Source organism: Rhinolophus sinicus, chromosome 4, assembly GCF_057876585.1.
Source record: "Rhinolophus sinicus isolate RSI-liver-muscle chromosome 4, RSI-T2T, whole genome shotgun sequence".
Taxonomy (NCBI): Eukaryota; Metazoa; Chordata; class Mammalia; order Chiroptera; family Rhinolophidae; genus Rhinolophus; species Rhinolophus sinicus.
Window position 1 is genome coordinate 111,860,966 of NC_142504.1, and position 23,904 is coordinate 111,884,869.

General features: G+C 38.5%; 1 protein-coding gene across 3 annotated transcripts in view; it reads right to left on the minus strand.

Moving 5' to 3' along the window:
* Positions 1 to 560: 560 nt before the first annotated feature.
* Positions 561 to 23,904, minus strand: part of TMX3 (thioredoxin related transmembrane protein 3) — a 41,228-nt gene continuing 17,884 nt past the window's right edge. For 2 of the 3 annotated variants that reach the window (XM_019729345.3, XM_088798035.1), the window contains 11 exons: positions 23,495 to 23,575; positions 20,717 to 20,816; positions 19,995 to 20,072; positions 16,001 to 16,067; positions 14,900 to 14,998; positions 12,103 to 12,160; positions 11,865 to 11,918; positions 11,038 to 11,094; positions 7,085 to 7,214; positions 5,673 to 5,741; positions 561 to 4,204 (listed from right to left, as the gene is read on the minus strand). In XM_019729345.3, coding sequence (XP_019584904.3) covers positions 3,944 to 4,204; positions 5,673 to 5,741; positions 7,085 to 7,214; positions 11,038 to 11,094; positions 11,865 to 11,918; positions 12,103 to 12,160; positions 14,900 to 14,998; positions 16,001 to 16,067; positions 19,995 to 20,072; positions 20,717 to 20,816; positions 23,495 to 23,575 — 1,054 coding nt within the window. In that variant the 3' untranslated portion in view covers positions 561 to 3,943. The remainder of the gene's footprint in view (positions 4,205 to 5,672; positions 5,742 to 7,084; positions 7,215 to 11,037; positions 11,095 to 11,864; positions 11,919 to 12,102; positions 12,161 to 14,899; positions 14,999 to 16,000; positions 16,068 to 19,994; positions 20,073 to 20,716; positions 20,817 to 23,494; positions 23,576 to 23,904) is intronic. The other variant, XM_074339862.2, reaches the window with a different exon arrangement.

The window sequence follows — 23,904 nt, forward strand, 5'->3', positions numbered from 1 at the left end:
CCAACGTTTGGGCTGTTACTCTTGTGCCAGAGCCATTCTCAATAAGAGAGATGCCCACAGTACAAAAATATGCAACATAAATTTAAAAATGAACATTTATGTCGTCGTGCTTTTTTATCATCTACTCTCACCCTTTGATGCTATTTTTAAAAGGGACAGTTTTGAGGCTTGAGAGTCCCATTTTACAGTGGGACAGTGAAAGTGTAGAGTGGCTGTGTTGTGTCCAAGTTCACAATTTAGCAGTTGCTCAAGGACTCAAATCCAATTGTTCTAACTTTAAACGCTGTAATTCAGTTTTTAAAATGATCAGGTTTTACAAATGCAAAATATATCAAACCTATAAATCTTAGGTTCTTTATATGTAATATACGGGGAGAAGATTAGAATGTTTCAAGTCTATTTAAACTCTAAAATTCTGATTCTATAATTATGAACAATAAAATTGTTTGTACGGTCAGTCCAAATAAAATTGTGGACAGTCTTAGCTGTCCTCTTTGCTTGTAGAGAATTATTCATGTTGTGAAAACCCAAAGGATAAATAGTAAAAATAAACAATTACATGTTTTCAATTAATTTATTGTAGAAAAACAAAGGTTTACAATTGGTGCCTTAAGGCAGGTATCAGGTTTCAACTACTAATACAGACTTTCAAAAAACCTTCATAGATTAGTCCAAAGTAGAAAATTATTGTTTGCCCACTCTTGGACTCTGATACAATCAGAAAAAAAAAAATAGATATTTATAAAAATAAAATGGCAAACCTAACCCCATCAATTAACTGACAACCTTAACATCCCCGTTTTATATGAACAATTTCTGCGTAATAAGAATAGCTGAGTGATTTTTTTCCTGCCCTATTTCCCTACTATATTGAAGCAATAAAGAAAATATTTAAATCATTTTTAAAACCCAAACCAAAACAAGCCCTGAAACAGAACACAAGAAACAACAAAAATCCACTAAACAAAACAACATAGCTCATCAGTTAGCTACTCATACAGACCCTTCCTTCAACCTCTAGATATCTGGCTTTTAATGTTACTTCTAAATCAGACCCCAGGGAACTATGTGTGAAGAAGAAAATGAAAAGTCCAGGTCTAATCCTCCTCAAATATGTCTCAGAAGGCAGCAGCTAGAGAAATACTAAAGTATACAATGAAAAGAGGACTGCAAGTTACAATGGGGCACACTTTCTCTTTCTGAAACATCTTGGAACATTGTCTGCACACCAGCTTCAGCAGCAGCAAGCACCTGGGATTTTGAATTTTAGATTTAGAAGTTGAACTTTATTGCAACTAAAAGTGAAGGCAAAAAGCTCTAACAGACTGAAGGATACTTCCTCTTTTGATAGGTAATCACAGTAAGATTTATCACTGAATTAGGACGGTCTCTGTTCTTCCACGAGATTTGTTCAGAAATCTACATTTATTTTGAATTATTACTTTTCTGGAAATGAAAGTAGCATTCCTAGTAATCTCTGATACGATGTTTCCCTGAAAATAAGATCTAGCTGGACAATCAGGTGTAATGCATCTTTTGGAGCAAAAATTAATGTAAGACCCAGTCTTATTTTACTTTAAGAACCGGTCTTATATAAGACCGGGTCCTATATTAGTTTTTGCTCCAAAAGATGCATTAGAGCTGATTGTCCAGCTAGGTCTTATTTTCAGGGAAACAGGGTATATATATCACACTAAAGGGAAAAACACACAATGAGCAAAAAAATTTTAATTTGTTGTGTGAAGACTGATACTATCCTAGACACAAGCAAAAAGGAAAATTTTAATACGAAAAGGAAGAGATCAAATTATTCACTTATAAGCCATTTACACATTTTGTTTTTCCGCTAGATACACTTTGAAAACATAAATGGAATACGGGGCTACAGTATAGAGTTGTGAAAAAAGTAACAGAGACTAAGGCATTGGCTTATAGACAAAAAAAAGTCTCTGAAGATTGTTGGACTTGTGTTTGTTAATACATACTGAGCTCTTACTCTTTTTTGATTGTTCCATGTTGAGGTCTTTCATTTGTAGGTGATACTTGAGGAAAGATAAAAAATATGCAGATGACAGTCATCTGAGAGTGATAAACATGAAGAAAAGAGCAATGCCACTTTCTACAATTTCCTCCTGTCACTGGGAATGGCTAAGCTTTGACCTCCGTACCAGATCGAGACACAAGTACGCCATCTGTCCTTACCTCAGCTTTTCACGGCTTCACCACTGGGAACAGGGACCGTAATCTTCCAAAAGAATCCCTTACTACTCTTTGGGAGGAATCCATTTTTAAGTCAACACCACTTATCTCCAATTTCCACTTAAGAGCATTCCATTCTAGTATTTCCTGAAATTCCCTGTGAGCTTCATTATTTAAAATAATAACGAGGTGCCAAACATCAAGAACAATTATTATGTAGTAATAAAGCACACGGATACAATTAAACACTCATCACTAAGTCCTTAGTTCTTAAGATACAGAGTTTCAGGTTAGTTGTGATCAGCATGACATCAGAAACGACCAAACACTGCCCTTGGGGACCCAAACCCTAAACAACTTCAGTATCAGGACCATGAATTACACAGTTTTAAAGTGATTACAAACATTTTTAAATGTTTAAAAATATGTTTAATATTGGACAACTCAATCACTCCGTGAATAATCACCCAAATAGTCACTTAATAAAAATCCTAAACTTAGCTAAAACAAAGGCCTCGAAAATAATCTACAATAAACATATTAAACCGTTACTTTAAAAAAAACCACACAATGTTTTTACATTATTTGCGATAGAATGCCTATATTATTTCATTATGGAGAGAAGATGAGAGGTCACCGGCTTACATGGCAGACAGAATGAGAGGATGGAGAAGGTAACTGGCTGACCTCTTAAATCAACAGACATGAATTTTGTTGACAGGCTGATTATGTCACTCATTACTTATCAGGAACACAGCCATGCCCATAAATCATGAAACAGACATGTCAATATATTTTATATGTATGTATGTATCTGTGTATATACATACACAGATACATACTGGATAAGTTACCGTGACATAAACATATGATCTCTATTACTCTTTACAAAGCAGCAAGAGCTTCTTAACAAAGGAAATTTTGAGAAGAAATCCCAAAACAGAAACAGAGAGAAAAAAAGTAGGCTGTTCAGGCTAGAACAGGGTAGGAGTGACAGAGATCCTTTCCTCAGTGACAGCTGAGACACCTGCTGAGAGCGTTCCCAGGCCTGCTTTGGAATCACTGCTCCAAGTAAACACGGTTTATGTTGCAAAGATTAAACACAACACTATTTTTTTGACATTCTACAGGCTAATATGAAAATTTTATAATGCAACTAAGTATAAAGTTGAAAGGTAACAACATTTCCTCTCCTTTAAAAATAATAAAATAAAATTGCTATGCTATATAAAACCAAACTATTTTTAATCTCATAATCTTAAATTGACCTGTGGAAAAAGTTATTAGTTTTCTTTAAAGTGCCTAAATTTTAAAGACTTAATTTTGTCCACATAAATCTTATCCAACATATAAGAGGAGAACGGATGGTAGGAGGTGGAGGTATTATTTTTCTCTATCAAACATGAATCTTCTACCTGACTGACCAATTTAAATACCCTGCCCACAAATCACAGCTCTGCAACAGACTATTCAGATAGAGAAACATGCAATAGAATCGGTCTGCTGTAACAACATCTAACGTACGAGGCAAACTTTGAGGGAGTGATATGTTTGTTTTAGTTAAACATTTCCTCTCTTTGCTCCGAACATCTCCCCACTTACAGAAAGACTACTTTAATCCATGCAGTTTATATTAGCAAAATACAAACAGCACGTTCTCTTCTGTAAGGACCATGATTAAATGTCAATAAATAGACTCTGTAATAATCTGACGTCCTATCAAATGTCCTGCCCTGGTCAAGTCTCAGTCGGTCTTCTTCTCTAACACGTCTTTGGGGTCTTGCGCCTCAGGCACGAGCGAGTCTCCAGTCCTTGGCTCCTGCTGTTCTCTGCTGCCTTCCGGGCCTTCCTGGCTTTCGATTTCACTTCTGGACATTTCGTATCGTTCCTCTATGTAACCTCCATCTGCGTCCGCTGTGTAGATGCCGTAGCACATGATACTGATGACACCCAGTGGTAGACCAAAGAGAAAGCAGCCCATCAGCGGGGAGCTCTTGAATATGGACTGTGGAGAGAGAATCACAGCTCAGTTCCCCTCAAGGTACCGCACGGAAAACGCATGCCTGAATCCAAAACCACTAACATGTCCTCCTTTGGCTGCCATCCCACTTGCTTTTAGTTTTAATGAATCGATGTCAGTGTCTCTGCAGTTACCACGTTACAGATACTGCAGGAGAGAGATTTTATGGATGTGCGTGTAACCAGCTGTCGGCAGCAGAAAAAGGCACTCTGTCACCTTTTCCATGCGTTTCTTTGTCTCACATGAACCACAAAGGTCTCTGAGATGGCTGCGACGTGCCCTGAAGCCCTGGAGCTGTGTCCTGGGCAGCAGGAGTCTGATCACTGAGAAGGCTGCTTATTTACCTGGAGAAGGTACACACCCTTATCTTCACAGACATTTCAAATAGTTTTTATTTATCTGCTTAGTAGAAAAGCCACATTAAATTAATTTCCCTCAATTTATATACTGTCTCCTCAGCTCCTAGAAAAATAAAAGCAACTTTACTGAATAGGTCTTTCAACTATAATACATTCTGTGGGCTGTGACCCTAACTCTTGAGAACCACAGAGACAAATTCACAGGAGAGCTAGGTGACTGTGGACTGAGATACAGAAGAACGCGCACAAAATAAAGGCGCTTTCAGGCGGAAGTTTAACAAGAGTAGGAGTCAGGCCGGTCCCAGTGCGGCGAGAGCATAGCAGGCGTACGCGGCATTCAAACAGAGCCTTCTGGTGAGCGTCACCACAAAGGGAGGGGAAGTGACCAGGAGCCACGGGGCTAGTGACACAAACTGCGTGGCTGCTGATGGATGGAGCGGACACAGGGCAAGAGGAAGCTGCAGCAGCGCTGGACACATGTGCTGGGACCAGCCAATGACGGCGGCAGAAGGAAAATAAAGGAAGGTCATCGATGCACCGAATGACACATGGGATAAGCCGGGCGCTTTGAGAATTCATTTTGAACCAAGAGGAGCCACACAGCTGTCACCTGATTACTGCTGTTAGTCAGAGGGAATGAAAATATGCAGGGGAGGCTGCAGATAGACCAGGAGAACCAAGCCTATGGCTCGAACAAACTCAGGAATGCTTCTGTGTCGAGGGGACTGAGAGCTGGAGGTGGGGTAGTGAGCAAGATTCTGCGAGCTCTAAGCAAGAATGGGTCAGCGCCAAGCACTGAAAAGGGCAGGACAAGGAAAGAGACTGAAAACACTGTAAGTCATGCTGTCAAATTAAGTGACTGAATCCCAGTTAAGTAACCAATCACAAAGAAGTGAATAACTAGAGAAACATTTCCTATCTGAATGTAATTTCTTAATGTAAATACACACTAGTTCTTACCTTGCAAATTAAAAAAGATGAATTTTTACTTAATCTTTTGAAATTCCACATTTTACCTTAAATTAGACATAAAGGACCTATGTACCTATACAATCTCAATGGTCAATGACATTAAACAAACTGTCACAACTTACCACAATAGTAGATTTGGCATCAAAAACTATTCTTTTCAATCTCTGCAAAATGCTATCACCTCCTTGAGCCTTCAATTTAACAGGAAAAGACAATTAAATTGCTATTCGAGTATTATTACTCCATTTTTCTGTTACAGCATCTTACTAAAGCACCCGAGAGAGCCACGTGGGAAGTATGTCGCATTTCCTGCGTCCCACCTCCCCGCTGCCCTGTGTGAACGCGGGCTCTCCTCTGAAGAAAGCCTCCTCCCTCCCTCCCACCAAGGCCGAAACCACCACCCGAGGCCAGGCCTGCCCACCTTTTGCGTTTAGCTGAGACCTGCTGCAGGATCTTGGCTACTGTGTAGGGAGAGTTTCCCTGAGGATGAAACTCAGCTAGAGACAGAGAGCGCTGAGACAGAAAGATTCCTGATGGAAGGCGGCCAAGTTCCTGGCATCCAGCCACCCCTGAAGTCGGCCTCATTGCTTGAATTTCTAAGCCATATGACCCGGGAAGACCTCATAGTGGCTAAACGGTTTGAGATGGGCTTCACTAACTTACAAATAGGCAGGTTCTCACTCACACAGGTATTATTTTGACAACTACGAAATTCCTACTATGTGATTAACAGAGTTTCAGAGCAGAAATACTTGTCACTCTGAGCCTACTTTCATATAAAGTCCGTGTGAAGCTGAAACGAAACTCTCACAAATAATTAAACTTCATGAAAGCACAGAAGACTCGTATTTTCCTTTCTATGTTATTCTACTCTACCGAGTTAAGATGTAGGCTGCCCACGACCTGTTGAAGTGATTCCGTGACCCTCTAACGTGGGTTGTAACCCAGTCTGAAAACATTGCAGTAAGATTTACAGAAAAATAAAAAATAAAAGTTAAGACCACCTGTTCATACTTTCTGAGAAATATTTGATAGGCTCTGGGACTCTCCACTGGGGCTCTGATTCTCAATATATTTCCTTGTTTCTTAAGAAACTGTGGTCTTATTCACAGGTTTTCTTAGAAAACCAATCTGCATAACCTAACCCAACTGTGCCCTGGAATCCAGGAAGGTCCTGAGAGCCAGAGAAGCTCACTGTCGTCGGGATAGCTCTGCGCAGCGCAGACCCTGGCACCCCTACGCCCCGACTCTGCTGCCGGCAGCACATCCCGATCCCTGCGACAACACACACACCCCCAAAGACCCCCTATTTGGGGGGACATTTCCACCCATTAGCGGCGTCTCCCACAAAAGAACCTCCTATGTCGGGCAGAATGGGACTCTCTGGACAATGTGAGAGAAGCTGCGGAGGGGAGGCCTGGCCCCTCCGCTGGTGATGGCTGACGCCCCCCTCCAGAATCAGAAGAAAAGACTAAAACGCCTTTGTCCTGCATCTCCTCCCAACATCCCTTCCCAATGGAAGCGAATGACTTACTTCCACAGTGCCATCCAGAATGTTACTAATGAACTGGACCATGTCTTCGGCAGTCTTAATCTGTCTGTCTAGTAAAAAGTACTGTTGGTTGGAAGTATTAAGTACAACTACAGTTGGGACTTTCAATTCACTGGAAATAGACAAAGAAATCAAAACACACGTTAAACACAGAGATAACAAATATTCTGATATATATTTATATTTAAGTAACTATCATTACAAAAGGAAGGAGCTATATTAATAGCTTTGCCTCCCTTTGCCTACATTGAAGAAAATTTCAAATTGTGCATCCACTGAGCAATAGTTGAAATAAGATTATGTGAAAAACATTCTAATACACAATATACCAGACAACTGAGTGTTCACGATTAAACTTAAGGATAAAAATTAATATGTACGGAGTATCAATCTCTGGGCACTATTATTCCTTGCCACACATTTAATTTAAATACCCTCACTGTTAATCAGACACAACCCAGACACCAGCCATCGCAGTGAAATGTCACTCAGGTAACCAGCAGGTCTCTGGAGTCACACTGCGTGTTTGCAAATCTGGGGCTTTCCCATCATTTAGTTTCTTAAGCTTAATGTTTTTCATTTGCAAATGAATAAAGGTGAGTTTCGGGGGAGGAACCTATCTTGTTATAAAAATCACAGGAGAAAATTCAAGTTCCACATTCAGCACAGCACTTTGTACCCAACACGTTCAGTGAAGACCACGCTAGCTTCTCTACCTCCCTCTATCCCACTGCTGCGCCCCACTCCGTCCTGGGGAAGTACTGCAGCGACACACCAGACAGCAATCCAGCCTGCAGACGGAAAACTAGCATAACCAGTACGTCTCATTTCATTGAAATAATTTCACTTCTTTCCAAGACAGGTTTTTGCGTAATCATAAAAAAGGATGGCGCTTAATTCTGTATGTCATGTGCACATCAGCTTATGGTTATCTGCATGTCTACGTATATGAAAGTATTATGCAAAAGTATAAAACTCCGCAGTAGAAACAGTTCACACCACTAATTAACACCATGCAAGTAACAGTCCAGTGAACTGCTTGGTTGCTCGTAATTCTCTCTCCTCCCCAAAATGTGCTCATCTGACCCCACGTTGGATCAAGCCATGAGACTTGGTCAACAGAAGTAAGGAGGCAGAGGCTTGAAATGTACTTGCATGGCTGGGCTTCCCATCTTGGGTTTCGCAATTGCTATTTTTCCAGGAAAATACCTTTTCAGGGTCAAGGACACAAAGACCTGGGGAGCAGACCTGAAGGGAACCAGCAGGACGGAGCCGCATCTAGCTGTGGCCTGCCAAGGTCGGCCACGCCCACACAAGTGACAGAATGAGTGGCTGCTGTTTGAAGCCACTGGGTATCAGGGTGCTTTACCACCCAGTATTATTACTATTAGGCAATGGTTACCTGTGTAATTAAAAAAAAAACAAAAAAAAACTTAGCTTCATTTTTGTTCATAAGAAACTAACAGGCAATCTTTTGACTGAAAGCAGTTTTGTTATCACAATGCCTGAGTAGCAAAAAAACCCCCGTTTTTATGGAATGGATTAGAATCGGGCCTTCCTGTGAAAATACTTCTTTGAAAAAGTTAAATACACAATTAAACTAGAAACTATTTGTTTTGAAATAATTCAATTTGAATAACGATGGAAAATAACATCTGATTCTATTCCCTCTTAATTATACTCACTAAACCCAATACAAAAAAAAAAAAAAATACTTTAACAGACCAAAGGTCTGATAGCACCCTATGTTGAGAAAAAACAAAAAAATATAGTCAATGCCGCAATGTACTTGTTTTATGTAATATCAGACATTTGCCCTAAATTAAAAATATTTTAGGCATCAATACCTACTAAATTCCACTAACATCTGTCACTCTAAATGCTACTGCCACTAACAGCTTTTGGAGCAAGACAGACCTGGGTTTGAGGACTGGGTCTCTAACTTACTTGCTGGGCATCCTTTGGCATCTACTGTAACTCCCTTGAGTGTCTTCTAAGAAATCTGAATGTCCTCGTCTACATAAAATGTACGCAGTAATAGTGCTTACACCTCACTGAGCTGCTGTAAAAGTTAGAAACAAGGACCACTTAGTCCAGTGCTGGTCACAAGGTAAGTGCTCAATGAGGACTTTCAATTATTCTGGAACCATCACTACGTAAAAATGCCTTCCCTCTTCTCTCAAAAACAAAACAAACCAAAACACACAATATGAACACCACTACCACAATAAACCCACCCAAATGATAAGGGGTTGGTGGTGATTACTGTTGTTCTCTGACTCAAAACTTCTATCTCACAATTCACATTAGAAATAATACTCGTGTGGGAAGGTCTATTCATTTCTAGATATTCTGAACAACATCCTGGGTCAAGCAGTTGTTTATTGGACCCAAATTGCTTTGGTCTCTTGCAAACTCTGTTTAAATCATGGTTTTCCACTTGGTTTTGAGTATTAAAAAGTCAGGGCCAAATTTTTCAAGTACCTTTAATAATTGTACAGATCCTTCATTACGTTTTCCTTTGTCTTGATTTCTTTATCATATATTTTATGTCTGGTACTTTATATCTCTGGTACATCAAATCAGAATAATAGAGATTAAAAAATGGAATATAAATGAAGAAAGGTAACGCCACTTTATAACTTCAGGCTTTTAACTGAAAATGCTGTCACTTTGAGTTTTTAAGTTTGGTTTCATTGCCCCACTGTTCTGACTTGGAAAATGGAAGGCTCTAACCGCACACACTGCAACAACGAACGACGGCATCTGCTACCCCGACGTTACAGAGCAACGCTAGCAGGACCGGACACAGCGCAGTGGTGCTGACGTAGCGGCCCTGGATGGATGCCGCTGGATAAGCACATCCGTCTCTCGTGAACGTACCCCATCTTTGCACCAGGGCTACATGAAAGCTCCAGCACTCTCCTAACCCCGCTTTGCTCCCACCTCCTGTGTTTGCGCTTACGCGCTGCCTGAAATAGCCTCTCTCCATCCTCCATTCAGCTAACGTCTCATCCTTTCGAACTTCTCTTAATCGCTGCCTCCTCAAGCAAGCATTTCTGAGCCCTTCCACCCTAGTGTGCATTGGGGTGGGGGGTGAAAGTCTCTCTAAAAAGTCTTTCTAGAATCCTCTACTACACAGACTTTTTCACACAGTTTTGTGATGATCACGTCTTACCAAGCGGACTGTAAGCTTCTGAAGACAGGGACTCTAATTTCCTCAGTTTTTGCATCAACAGTGTCACACGTAGTGTGTAACATACACGGCCGGACAGTTAAGTTCGCGATTTTCCACCATGCACTTACATGGTGGCAAGTTCACAAACCTAATAGTCCAACCTGTACAGTAAATACACACTAAATAGAGTGAGCTCTTATTTGAAATTTATTAATTCAATATAGGTATAGCAAATGTTTTCCAGTATCTTAAACTTTCAGAAGTGACAAATCAGATCTTTACATTATAAGCAGAACCGATGAAATTATTGTAAAATTGTGTATTTTCCCCATAAAGTTATTTTAATCTGTTAAAATAAATTTATTCTAGAATAACAAGTAATACTTGAATACTAAAAACTGTCTACTTCAGTTACATTTGTTCATTAAAAGTGATCTTAAAGTAAGGTGTATACTAAACAGAAACTATAAAATTTTCAAGTTTTTGAATGATGTCTTCTTTTCAAAATGCTATAAATTATTAACATTGGATTGGGAGACACATTTTTTTAGTACAGAACAATATGAAAATTTCATTTTTTCAAATATACATGTAAAAAGTGAAGTAAAATATTTAATGGGAGAACATCTGTATCAACATACATCAAAAGTTTGCCCTTTTCAGCTATTAGTCCTTCTGTTTCTCTCTCAGAAACAGAAATTTAAAAATTGATAGAATTGATAGCAAAAATTATTTCATCATTTAGCACTTTACTTACTCCATCAGCAAGGTATTTATATAGTCATTTCCATCCATATGTCCAAACTGAAAATCCCTAACCAACAACAACAAAACAAACCAAAACAAAAAACAAAAAAGAGAGAGGGCAATATTAAATACAAAAAAGAAGAAATTAACTTGGTAAGCTTGTAAACATATAAATCACGTATAATTAATGTAGAAAGGCGTTGAATTCTATAGGCTTTCGAGACACAAATATACACAAGTAAAATTAAACAAATTTTAAGACATTTGTACTACGTTTAAAATGCAGGGCAACATAAGCTTTTCTAACTAAAATACGTTTAAGAAAAACTGCCCACTTGCTCTAAAACAGGACTGCTCAGAAGAAGCCCCTACTGTGCAATAGGAGAAATACACTGATCCATCATTAGAAGACTCAGAACAAAAAGGGAATAATTAAATAATATAACAAATTTGTAACTGTGTGTTATGGCAGCAACAAACAGAATGATTTAGCACACAACAAAAATGTCACTTCTTTTTATATCTGTTAATGTTTTAATTCCTGTTACAATCACCATTTGTCTGACTCGTGATTGCTCGTTTAACCTCTCAAAGTATATGTGCATATTTTCTTACCACAAACTTATCCCAAATCCTATCAAGAAGCAGGTACAATACAAATTATAAAGCGTTTTTTTTGTGTGTGTGTGTTTTTTTTTTACTTGTAGCAACAAATTTCAAGTCCAGACAATTCATATTTCTGTATTCATCTCGGGAAGTATGAAATGCTACTTTTGGTTTCCTATATTATAAAACGGAGCTCAAGATAAAGGAGTCACACCGAATGCAAGCACCTACCTGTGGAACTGGTCTCTGTAATCCCGAGCAACTTCCTGAATAACTGACTTTAATCTGTAGAAGAACAAATATAGGACTGTTTCATTTCTTCACTTGAAAAATCTATAATAATTCAATGATAATGTCTGCTGCCTTATCTAATACCACAGGAAAAGATACTATGCTAAGTTTATCTGAAGCCATGTAAAGGCTGAACTGGGTGACACTTGAAGCTTAAAACAATTTCAAGGTACTATACCTGGTATGTTCGACTGAAGTATTTTTCTCATCAATAACTGCAATAGCCACAAGCTTTCCTGAAATGAAGAATGACAAATCTAAGTTCAATAACCCTCATATGCAAACTTTTCAGCTATTACTGAAGCTGTGAATTGGGAATTAGTAAACAATGTTTCCAGAATTTAATTCCAATTACACTATACATTATACTCAGGGAATCAGTGACTTGGTCGGCCCCAAATGGTAAGTTCCCCACAACCTCGTCCTCAAAATGCAACTAATAGTAAATGTTTAACAATTCATATACACAAGTTGTATTTTTCAACATAACCCACAAAATGATTAAAGTAAGTATTTGTCAAAGGCTTAAAACTGTAAAAAATAAGTTGATAAAAGAAGTTCACTCTTAAGTACTGCAGCTCTGAAAGAATGGTATGAAACGAGAAGGACTTTCACGCTACCTACCGCTCCCTCCGGGACCGGGGGTCACTAACTTGCCAGTAGTAACCCAGAAACAATGGATTCCGGTTTATTTATCCCTGTACAGAACGTAAATCGCATTTGTCTCTGATATGCTCTAGGAAGGCAGCATGAGAGCACTGCAGTCAGACAAACAGACCCTGCGATCCAGCGGTGCCCATTACGTCCTCAGCCAGAGAGAAGAGGGGTGAAGCATCGGCATTTGTTAGCTGTGTGACTTAACTTCACTAAACTTCAACTTAACCCTGGAAACTAGTATCTACTTCAAAGTTAACGGGAGAGTTGAATGAGATTATATGCACGAAAATATTGGAATGGTTTCTGGCTCAGAGTAGGTATTTGAACGTAGGATTAAATCAGTGCGCTACACCCACATCTGAACGCTTCTTCCCTAGTTGCGTACTGCTCACGTGCCTTTAAATTCCATACAATCTTGACTCTTTTTAACCCTCAGCTGAAAACACTAATTCACAATGATCATTTCCCCTCTTGAAATGTGATCTCATTTACTATTCAGTGCTTGGTTTTTGCTATGCTTCTTTACTTCTCAAGAGCGTCTTGAGTTTTTTATCAAACTGCCCACCATACACAGAGCGTCTTCTCACAGGCCAGCGCAGGCTGTTTCTCACACGTCAATTTCACGACTTCTGTGCACCAAGCATCATGCCCAACCCTAGACCGGTCACAAAGGACACGGTGACAAGCACTCACAGACACAGCCCTGGACCGGACAGCACAGCCCAGAGGAAAGACAATCACGCTAACAGGTGCAAGGTAAACGACTGGAAGAGTTCTGAAGGAAAGGAACATGGTGTTTTTACAGGAGTATTACAGAGGAAACTAACGTAGCTTGAGGGGGTCCATGAAAGACCTTCCTAAGGAAGCAATATTTGGTCTGACTCTGATGCATGAACAGATTAACTACACAATTGCAGGCAAAGAACAGGATGCATGAAGGTGCTCTGGTGCAAGATGCAAAGCCTCTTTAAGAACTGAAGAGTCAGTGTGACTGGAGAAGGGAGAGGGTGGGAAAGACTAGAGTGAAACGAGACTGCAGATTTGGGCAGGAGTCGCAAGGGGCAGGGACCAGAATTTCTGGGGAGACACTGAGTGTCTGAAGCCGCCGAGAGCCAGGAGTCAGTTGCGGTGCTTGTGTACATGGCCACGTGAAATGAGGAGCAGCGCGATACCTAACAAGGATGATTATGGCGCACATGCAAAGGAACACTGACTGCCACAGCCAACTTCTTTCCAAATCAACCTGGGAGAAGAACCTACACGAACAGAGCCCATTTTAATTACCTTGCGGCCATGCTTCTCCTATGATCACAATAACTGAAAGCAAAATGACTACTCCCACATCTCCCCCCTGCCCTTCACAGGCCTGAAAGCATCAGGAGGTACACACACAAGTCAGCCCCCAACCTGAGCTAATACCTGCCTCCCTCTGTAAGGATAAGCAAAGACAGAAACACCACCCACCACAGAACGCTAAACATGCAGGCTCAAGAACTAGAACAACTATATTACCCGGAGAGTTACAAAATAACAGGAGAACCATTCGAACATTTCTAATTTGTATTCTTAATCAGATTGGAGTGCAGAAAATCAGGAAGTGAAAACCAATGACCATTACCTCTCAAACAAAAAAAATTGAGCCTTGAGTCAAGTTTTCCCATTCTTTTAATCTAAAACTATGCTTCCATCCTACTTATCACAAAGATGTGAACAGAGACGAATGTGGTAACAATAACCATGATTTCTTATTTGTAATCCACTATAAATGTATGAAACACATCCTCCTAAAACCTACATGGTTCGCTTCCTATAGGTTTTGTAGTTTTCACATATTTGAGACCACAGGTTATCTTCTTGTAGCTTTCATTTTTGCATTTGTATTTATATTTGCTTTGCCTGTCAATTTCAACCCTGTAGCTTTAAGTACCCATGCCAATTTGATGCCCATATTTTCCTCACAAGGAAAAGCAGGTTGGAAGGTTGAGAGTTCTATTCAACTCTTATTACACAAAATCAGCTTCCTGAGTATAGCTTCCTGGTTGTCTTAGTCCCGCGTTTCCTTGTTCTCCAGGCTCTATTTTCTCGTCACTCTCACTTCTATTAGCAAGCCCTCTCTGGCTCATCTTTGATTCACATACAGAGCTACGTTCTTTAGTAAAATTAATCCATATTCTCATAAAACACAACTGGCATTCAGGTCTAAGGAAGAAATGAAATTATAGAACAGAGCTTAAAATCCATTTCCTACAGAATCAGATTTAAGTAATCAATGAAGGAAAAATTCCGTCGAGTGATGGAGAGTTGTGTATGTTTGTTACCGGTGTCTCCAAGTTCATACAGGAGGAAGCCATCCACAGTCAGATAATTCTGAAACCTCTCCCTGTTGATCCAAGATGACAGATCACCGTCTTCATACTCTTAAAAACAAAGTTGGTAAATTACGGTGTAAACATGTGATTACAATGTTTCTAATGTTCTGTTCTAGCGGTATGCATAAAATGCTGGACACAGGCTCAAAATCTTAAGTTCATAAATTTCATTTATAGGACTATTCTCAACCCTCGGATGTACAAAAGCATCACTGCACAGAGCCATTCTTCACTGTGTGTTTGCTGACGGCCCTGAGGGACCTCAGAGCACCATGTGGGAATTGTGGGGTAGGTATTTGACAATGCCAAGGAATGACTGTTAATTTTGTTAAGTGTTATAACAGCATGTGGTTGGCTATAAAAAACAAGTCCACATTGCTAAGAGGCACACAATGAAGCACACGGTGATGAAATGCCACCGGGATTTGCTTTAAAATAATTCAACATAGAAAAAAACTTCTGGAAGCAAAAGGGGTAAAGATCTCAGTAATGTTCTAAGCTGGGTGAGTGGGTATGTAGGTAGGGACTTATTATTCAAGCATCCTCTTTACTATGATGTATATTACATGTAAGAAATATATTTTACAAACAGACCAAGTATTTGCTTTGATGAAGAAATGCTGGACAGCAGGTGTGTGGTTACTTCTGTCCAGCAGGGAGAGAAGGAGCTAAGGGCAGAATACACCTGGGCGCCTCCATTATTGAAGATGTTTTATTTCTTCACCTTTTTGTGAGTCTGAAATGTTTCATCTTTTTTAAACATTAATTTTGAATATTTTAAAGTAATGTATAGAAACTGCATAGGATTCACTTCTCAAAAAAGGAGATGACGTGACCAAAAAACAAAACAAAACAAAAAAACACAACCCAGAACAAAGAACGCTAAGTGGAAAAAGGTGAAAGGTAAGAAAAATGCACCAGTCATTCAACTAATGAGAACTATAGGCAGCAGCTGCATTTACTAAATCTTTCATCCACATTTAAGTCCTATAATAGACACAGCATTTTAATTTTAAAATGTTTTATAGGAGCTGAAACTTTGGCACTTACCATCATAAACAAAGTAAGTTTCATCTTTGAAAACAAGCACAGCGGGCATTTCTTTCAGTGTCACATACTGCGAAAATCAGACGTGTAAATAACTTTATTTAAAAAAATTTCCATTGGTAGCTATGATTTCAAATACAATAAAGGACGCAAGAAAAAAACAAACAAGAATAACAAAGCTGTTACAGTTAAAAAGAGCACAGTCAATCCCAAATTCATCCAAGGACGGGGTTTGATCTCACTTTTTCATCCCCTGGCACAGCGCCCTGTTTTCTATGGAGAAAACCATGGAACAGCCTTCGAGTTGCTAAAACCTAAAGACATCCTGGGAAGTAAAGGACGAGAGGCACTCGGAGGAGGCGGAAGAGCAGCGCGTGAGGTACCAGCCAGCACAGTGGGTTCGAGTCCTTCCCCCCACTCCAGGGCTACGTCACGAGTCCATCACTTCACCTGGGGCGTCAGCTTCCTCCTCTGAATATCAAGGACACTGAGCCCCCACCTCACCAGGGACTCAGGAGTTAGATCTGCTAACAGACGTGAGAGGAGGCCTAAACCGGGAACTGCTTCATAAATGTAAACTTACAATGCTATTTGATAATAAGGGATTCAGTCAGAAGGTAGTTGCTTCCTATACCTGTATTGTAATTTTATCAGAATAGTAAAATTATGATAATGAAATCAGTATTTAGAGCAAAAGAGATATAATTTGGGTAAGCCACAGAGAGTTATCACATGAGTGTGGCAATATGGAAAGTAACAACAAATAAATAAGCAGTTCAGTAGCTAACTCATAAAATAACAATAAGAATAAAAACAGCTGTCCTGGAAAGATTATAAAGGGGAGGAGGCATATGTCAGGTAATGTAGAAAGAGCTGGTACGTGACTAGTAAAAAATGGTACAGCGCCATGAAAATAACTGTTTTAAAGGCAGTGGTCAAGTTTAGGTAAGGCTGTGTCATCAAGCATGCCTCTATCCACCTTCTCTTAGGAACTCGACCCCAAAGGCGCTTTGCAAGTATTTCTTATATTCAGCCTCGCTCTCCTCAAGGATATCCGAGTGGGCCACACCATCACATTACTAAAGAGCTGAAACTTTGCTGCCATCCGTTTCCACGTATTTGAATCCCTCCTCCTCTTTCCTTGTGGTCCTTTAAACTCACTCTCTTATATTACAGTTATTTGTCTACATGACAAACTTCTCCATTCATCATTCAGTATCCTGAAGTCAGAAACTGTCTTACTTCATCTTCATATTCCCTTATTCCATTTATTGAGCTTTTTATAAATACTAGTTGGAAAGCTAAGGAAGCTTTGCATGACCACACATTGAAATTCAAAACCTGGGGATAATATAAAATCACGGCTTTTGTCCTTATTTCAGAATTCTCTAAGGGAGTAAAAACTCTCACATTATTCTGAAATAACTATTCAGAATACTTTTGCACAGAAGACTTTTGCAACCACATACTCAGAACTAAGAAAGAAATGACAAATATTGATATTTGCAGGAATAATTAAAGAATGTTAAATAAACTAGGTAAGAAGGCTATTAATAAAAAATAAAAAAAAACAACCTGATAGTCCAGAAGTGTGCCCATGTAGCGACACTGTCTGTACCCACCCAGACGTGACAGTTCCCAGGGGTTTGCATCTCAGACATCCCGGCCTCACGTGAGGACTGAGATGGAGTCAGGGCCCTCTGAGGCATGCCAGGTGAAACTGCCTGGAGAGCTTCACGGATGAGCGTCCAGTAGGAATTCTCATTTCTAATACTAAAACGTGGTCCATTGCACTTATGGGACAAAAGTATATTGAAAGTTCTAGTCCATTCTAGGCCTCTACATCACATTAAGATATCCTAAGACATCCCAAAATACTGCTTCTTCAACTTTTGAGGCATTTGTTTTAGAATCTGATGGTAAGTATGGCTAATTTTCCAGCCTATCTTCCCCCCACCCCCTTCAAATAAAAGCATATACATAAAACACTGCAAAATAACTTCTGAGACCAAATTATGTAAACCCAAATGAGTTGAAAGTGGCCAGAAATTGTCTGGTGTTCCCCAAGGAGTTGAAAACCATTTTAGAATATATATATTTATAAGATAAACATCTATGTACACGTTATAGGAAGCATTAAACACATACTCTAGGTAATGTGCCATGTTTTCCCGAAAATAAGACCTAGCTGGACCATCAGCTCTAATGCGTCTTTTGGAGAAAAAATTAATACAAGACCTAGTCTTATTTTACTATAATATAATATAATATAATATAATATAATATAATATAATATAATAATATAATGTAATATAATATAATATAATATAATATAATATAATATAATATAATATAATATAATAAATATAATAAATATAATATAATATAATATAATATAATATAATATAATATAATATAAGACTGTGTCATATTAATTTTTGCTCCAAAGGATGCATTAGAGCTAACGGTCCGGCTAGGTCTTATTTTCAGGGAAACATGGCAATCTTTTCAAATGTTAAAAAATATTAACCAAAAAAGTAAATGTGTAATATGGTATACCTTTCTGAAAAAAACTATTTTGATTTTTTTAGAACTTATACTGATTAAAAAGAAAAAGGACTCTGATTCATTTCATGTTTCAGCTACTGCCAAATTTCTCAGGTCCCCATCTCTGAAACACCTTTCTGAAGAGAAGCCTGTACTTGTGGCGTTCACCTCCCTACCTGCATGCCTCTATCCACCTATTCTCAAAGGCCACCGATGAAGCTCCTGTCCCCTTGCCTGAAACCGTTTCTCTTAAAACCGCTGTCATCCACGTGGACAGATATCATGGCTGCTTTCCTGTCCTTTTCACAGTCATTCTGCACAAGCCTCACTCACTGGCCACTCCGATTTTAAACTGCTTTTATCTTGGCTCGTCACTCATCGTGTTTTCCCACTTAATGGCTCTTGTTTCTCCTTTTCCTTTGTTGTCTTTAGGTCCTGGGCTCTCTTATTTCCTTAACACTTTGCATCCCATGACTAAGAAGTTTATTTATACAGCCTTAACGCCAGACCCCTAAATCCGACTGTGCATCTCACACGTGTACCTGGCTGTCTGATACACCGAATCAAATTAAAACGAACAATGCAAAACTCTTGATCACGTCCCCACCCCCCAACCTGCTCCTTCTGCAATATCCCCAAGATCATAAAAACACCATCTACCGTTGTTCAAAGCAACCACCTAAGCGTCATCCCTGATTCCTTCCTTTTCCTCCCGATAAGCAAGCTCAAATAATTCTATTTCCAAAACACAACAAGTCTTTCTCTTTTCCCCAGTTCTCTTACTAATCTCCAAGCCCAGATTTCCTATATTATTTTACAAGTTTAAAGGACTTCTGGGGATCTCTTTTCATCCCTATTCAATTCTTTGTGCACCTGCTCACGACTTCCCGGAACAGGCAGACCTGCGGGGCCTCCAGGGGCCCCTGCTGCCTCCCGTGTCCCTTCTCCCCGCACTGCAGCCACCCAGGGCTACTGCTCTGCCCGACATGCCAGGCGTGCCCTCATCTTGGGCACCAGCAGCACTGGTTCCGTTTCTCATGGACTCTGGCCTGTGTGTGGCTCCTTCACGTCACGTAAGTCCCAGTTCAAACATTTTCTTCTCAGACACACATTTCCTGATCACGAATCTAGAGCAGCCATTCCACCTCTCAATGTCCCCTCCTGTCACAGGGTTCCTTTATTTTTCTCATTGCAGTAACGATCCCCTTTATAATTTGGTTACCGAGGACCACTATCTCAGTCTGAAGACCCAACAGAAGAACAGAAGACCTCACCTCCAACACCAGCATTTAGTCGCCCCCTCCACCCATGAGAATGTAAGCTCCATCTATCAGATCCTGTGCCCACCTCACCGTCACTGGGGACTTAATACACAGCGCATGGCACAGGATTAGAGGATAAAAAGCAGTGTTATGAAATTAAGCGATGCAAATCCAATTGTAAATATTACCTCAGGAACCACTTCTTCTGAGGCAGAAAAAAAGTATGTATACACAATTAGTTCTGAAGCCGCATCTATGTATTTCTCCTGTGAAAATACAAACAAAAAAAGGCAACTTAAATATTAAGATCAAAATTCATTCCTCTTTAAACATTCAGAGTAAGTAGTATTGTCACAATTTTCCTCCTTAAGTCCTCTAATGTAAGAAGATGGGATATAAGCAAATGAAATAAATTGTTTCTAATGTACAAAACCATTGTAACTAAGTACTTTCATCCTCTAAAGTTATTTAAACATAACATAAGCTGAATTTATAGTTAGTGATTTGATTTGCTGATTATAGGAAGAGACATGTGTATGTATACACACATATATAAAATAATTTAATACAACCATCTTTTGCCTTTAAAAATTTTACACTCAAAAACACTGTGCAGTCTCAAAGACTCAAAATGCTAAAAAGCAATATAAAATTTAAACAACCAAGTCAATAATAGGAGAAATACTAAGGCAGGTGACATCTACCCACTTTTTACTCACTTCGGTTTCATGAAGGCAAACACCATAGAGGATAAAATATAAAGTACTGTTGTTATAAAAATACTCAGATTGAAATGAAGTGTTTCCAATAAGTGAAGTATTTTGAGTCTCTGGTGAAGTTCGGACTATACAGAACATTAAATTACAATATGTCTGTGTTTTCAGATTAAAAACATAAAATCACTTCATACCTTCAAAGGTGACTCTCCACCTACATAAACGAAAAACACACGATGTCTTTTCTGCACATGTTCAAACATTTGCTGACTTGGAAGTGGCCGAATTAGAGCTCTGTTTGAAAGCAACACAAACGTAACGATGTGAATGTACGTAACACTATGGAACGATTCACGTAAAGTGGTGAATTGTGTGTTATGTGTATTTTACCACAATTAAAACCAAACCAAACCCCCAAAAAGAAAGCAACACAAACAAAAAACAAACTTGCATTTGAACTAAGGATAGTGCACAATTTACTCCTATTTACATGATAGCCTATCATGTCTAAAGCTATAAAGTTTAAATGTTATATTAACTGCATTTTAAGTATATCACCCAATTCACATAAATCTAATAAAACTGTAGCCCATGACCACTATTGTATCCACATAATACAAATATAGCACCTATCATTTAATATCAGTTTAAAAAATAAGTTTTAAAAACATCCCTTTAAAGAGTATGATCATAGCCAATATTTTGATAGGCAAAAACATTTATTTAGAGTCCTCAGCAAAAACAAAACAATCCACATGAGAATTATTCTTTCTTCTTTTCAAAAGATCATTCACACAAACACTATGAAATACTATCCCAGGAGATTATACTATGTTATGAATATTTATGTCTTACTCTGTCCACTTAAATGTTACATAGTTTTAAAATACCCTATAGAGGTTAAAATCTAAAATGTTTCCTAAGTATGTTAGTCCTTTCAGGAAAAATAAAACGGAAAATGGTAGTCATAATAGTACCTAAGAAACTCATAAAAAGAAAACAGTGCAAATATTTTATTATATACACATATTTCAAAGCCAAATAGACTCAGAAATGAATTAACACCAAAGGTTATTACAAAACATATCATTTACAAAACATTGTTAAAAAAACTAAGAGGCAGTGTTATAAGATTTTTACTCCACCAAATTTGCAAAAGGAACAAAACTTATTTTGCAAAGGCAAACATATTTTCAAAATGCATAATTCTTCAGATGCATTGCATCACTCTACTCTAGGTCCTATTTTTACTTTAGTAATTAACTGATGCAACTCCAGAACTGACTCTTGAAATTTCATTTGCAAAAGAGTCAACCCTAATTATATCAGGAGAAGCACGTCTAAGCTTAATCTAAACCTCATTACAAATTGCCAAAAGGTAAATCGTGGAGGAATAAAATACATGCTACCAGCAATCCCAAAATATATTATCTCTAAATTTATTTATTCACAAAGCAAACAGAGAAAATGAAATATACAACCAATGAGAAAATACAGTAAAAATTATAAGCTTCGCAAACTTTAACATATATAAAGATCATTCCTAATTCTGTGCCTTTTCTGAAAAATTTAAGTCAGATGGTGTCATGCCACCCAAGAAATCCATCCCACTATTTCAATTTACCTTAAAACTACTGAAAGCTATCAATAGAATATATCCTGTCACACTCATAAGAAAGTGCTTATACTTTCAAAGTCAATACAGGTTAACCTATCTTGAATGAATGTTGTCTTCAAAAAGTTGCACATAATCACTTTAATAATTATAAACACCAACTTTCTTTATACCAGAGCAACAGGCAGCTTAAAAGGCAAAATTACTGCATTCAAAACAAACCAACAGGAAATGTTTATGGAAGAATTTCAGTTCCTTGTCAGTAAAACTTCAGAGATCTATAACTCAAATAGATCTCTGGGTTCTAATTATGTCACATTATAAGCAAAATGTGCAATAATACCTCACAATTGGCATGAAGCAGCATGATGCAGATCAGGGAGAGTGTTTTAGCTGCATCTAGTATCACAGGTTACGGATTAGAAGCCCAAATCTATTCAGAATAATAATCTTGTGGGGTTTCTCTTAAAACTCTGAAATTAGGTAACAATAAAAATAAATTGACGGGGCCGGCCCGGTGGCTCAGGCGGTTAGAGCTCCATGCTCCTAACTCCAAAGGCTGCCAGTTCAATTCCCACATGGGCCAGTGGGCTCTCAACCACGAGGTTGCCAGTTCAACTTCTCGAGTCCCCCAAGGGATGGTGGGCTCTGCCCCTGCAACTAAGGTTGAACACGGCACCTTGAGCTGAGCTGCCTCCCAGATGGCTCAGTTGTTGGAGCGTGGGCTCTCAACCACAAGGTTGCCGGTTCGACTCCTGCAAGGGATGGTGGGCTGTGCCCCCTGCAACTAGCAACGGCAACTGGACCTGGAGCTGAGCTGCGCCCTCCACAATTAAAACTGAAAGAACAACAACTTGAAGCTGAACAGCACCCTCCACAACTGAGATTGAAAGGACAACAACTTGACTTGGAAAAAAGTCCTGGAAGTACACACTGTTCCCCAATAAAGTCCTGTTCCCCTTCCCCAATAAAATCTTAAAAAATAAATAAATAAATAAATAGAGATAAACCAGGGAGTACAAAAGCAGAACTATAAAAAAGAATAAAAATTAAGATTCACAAAGTTGTTAGAAGTAATCAAATTTTGAAAATGTATTAAAAATTGGGGGAAAAATTCTTCTATACACTGAAAAAATTTAAATATGAGGTTAATGAGTATATAATAAAAATGACAGACCCTTTTGTTTTTTTAAAGGATCTCTTTACATATGCTACATAACCCTCTTTTCTCATAAATAGACACATTTTATTTAGGTTAAGTCCCTAAAAATATGTGTTCAATAATGGTTTACTAAAAAACATTTAATTTCCAAATATTAATATCATATAGTAGAGGCCTTTTCTAGTAAAAACTTACCCAGATACCCTGTGAGCAAACTCAATAATATCATCTTTAGTTCGTGGTCCTCTATAATTATAAGCCAAGTCCCCCTTTAATCTTAAAAAGAAAAGGAAAAAGAAAAAAGCTTGGATTATTTCAACTGTGTTAATAGTTAATGCTAATCACTCTCTCTTATTACATAAAGTTACAATATATAAAACAGTTAATGCAGAGGTGTTTCAGAAGCAGCATAACCACATAAAATAGACAACTGGCTTCAGGAGACCAGAAACCCAAAATATAAAGAAAATGGCTGTATTTTATTAAAATCACATGATACTATTTTACTCTGTATTCAATAGTTGTATCTGTGTCTTCTAAATAATGAATAATCTACACATGCATGGTCAAGAGCTTGGTAAAGCATTATAATTCTCACTATCTTC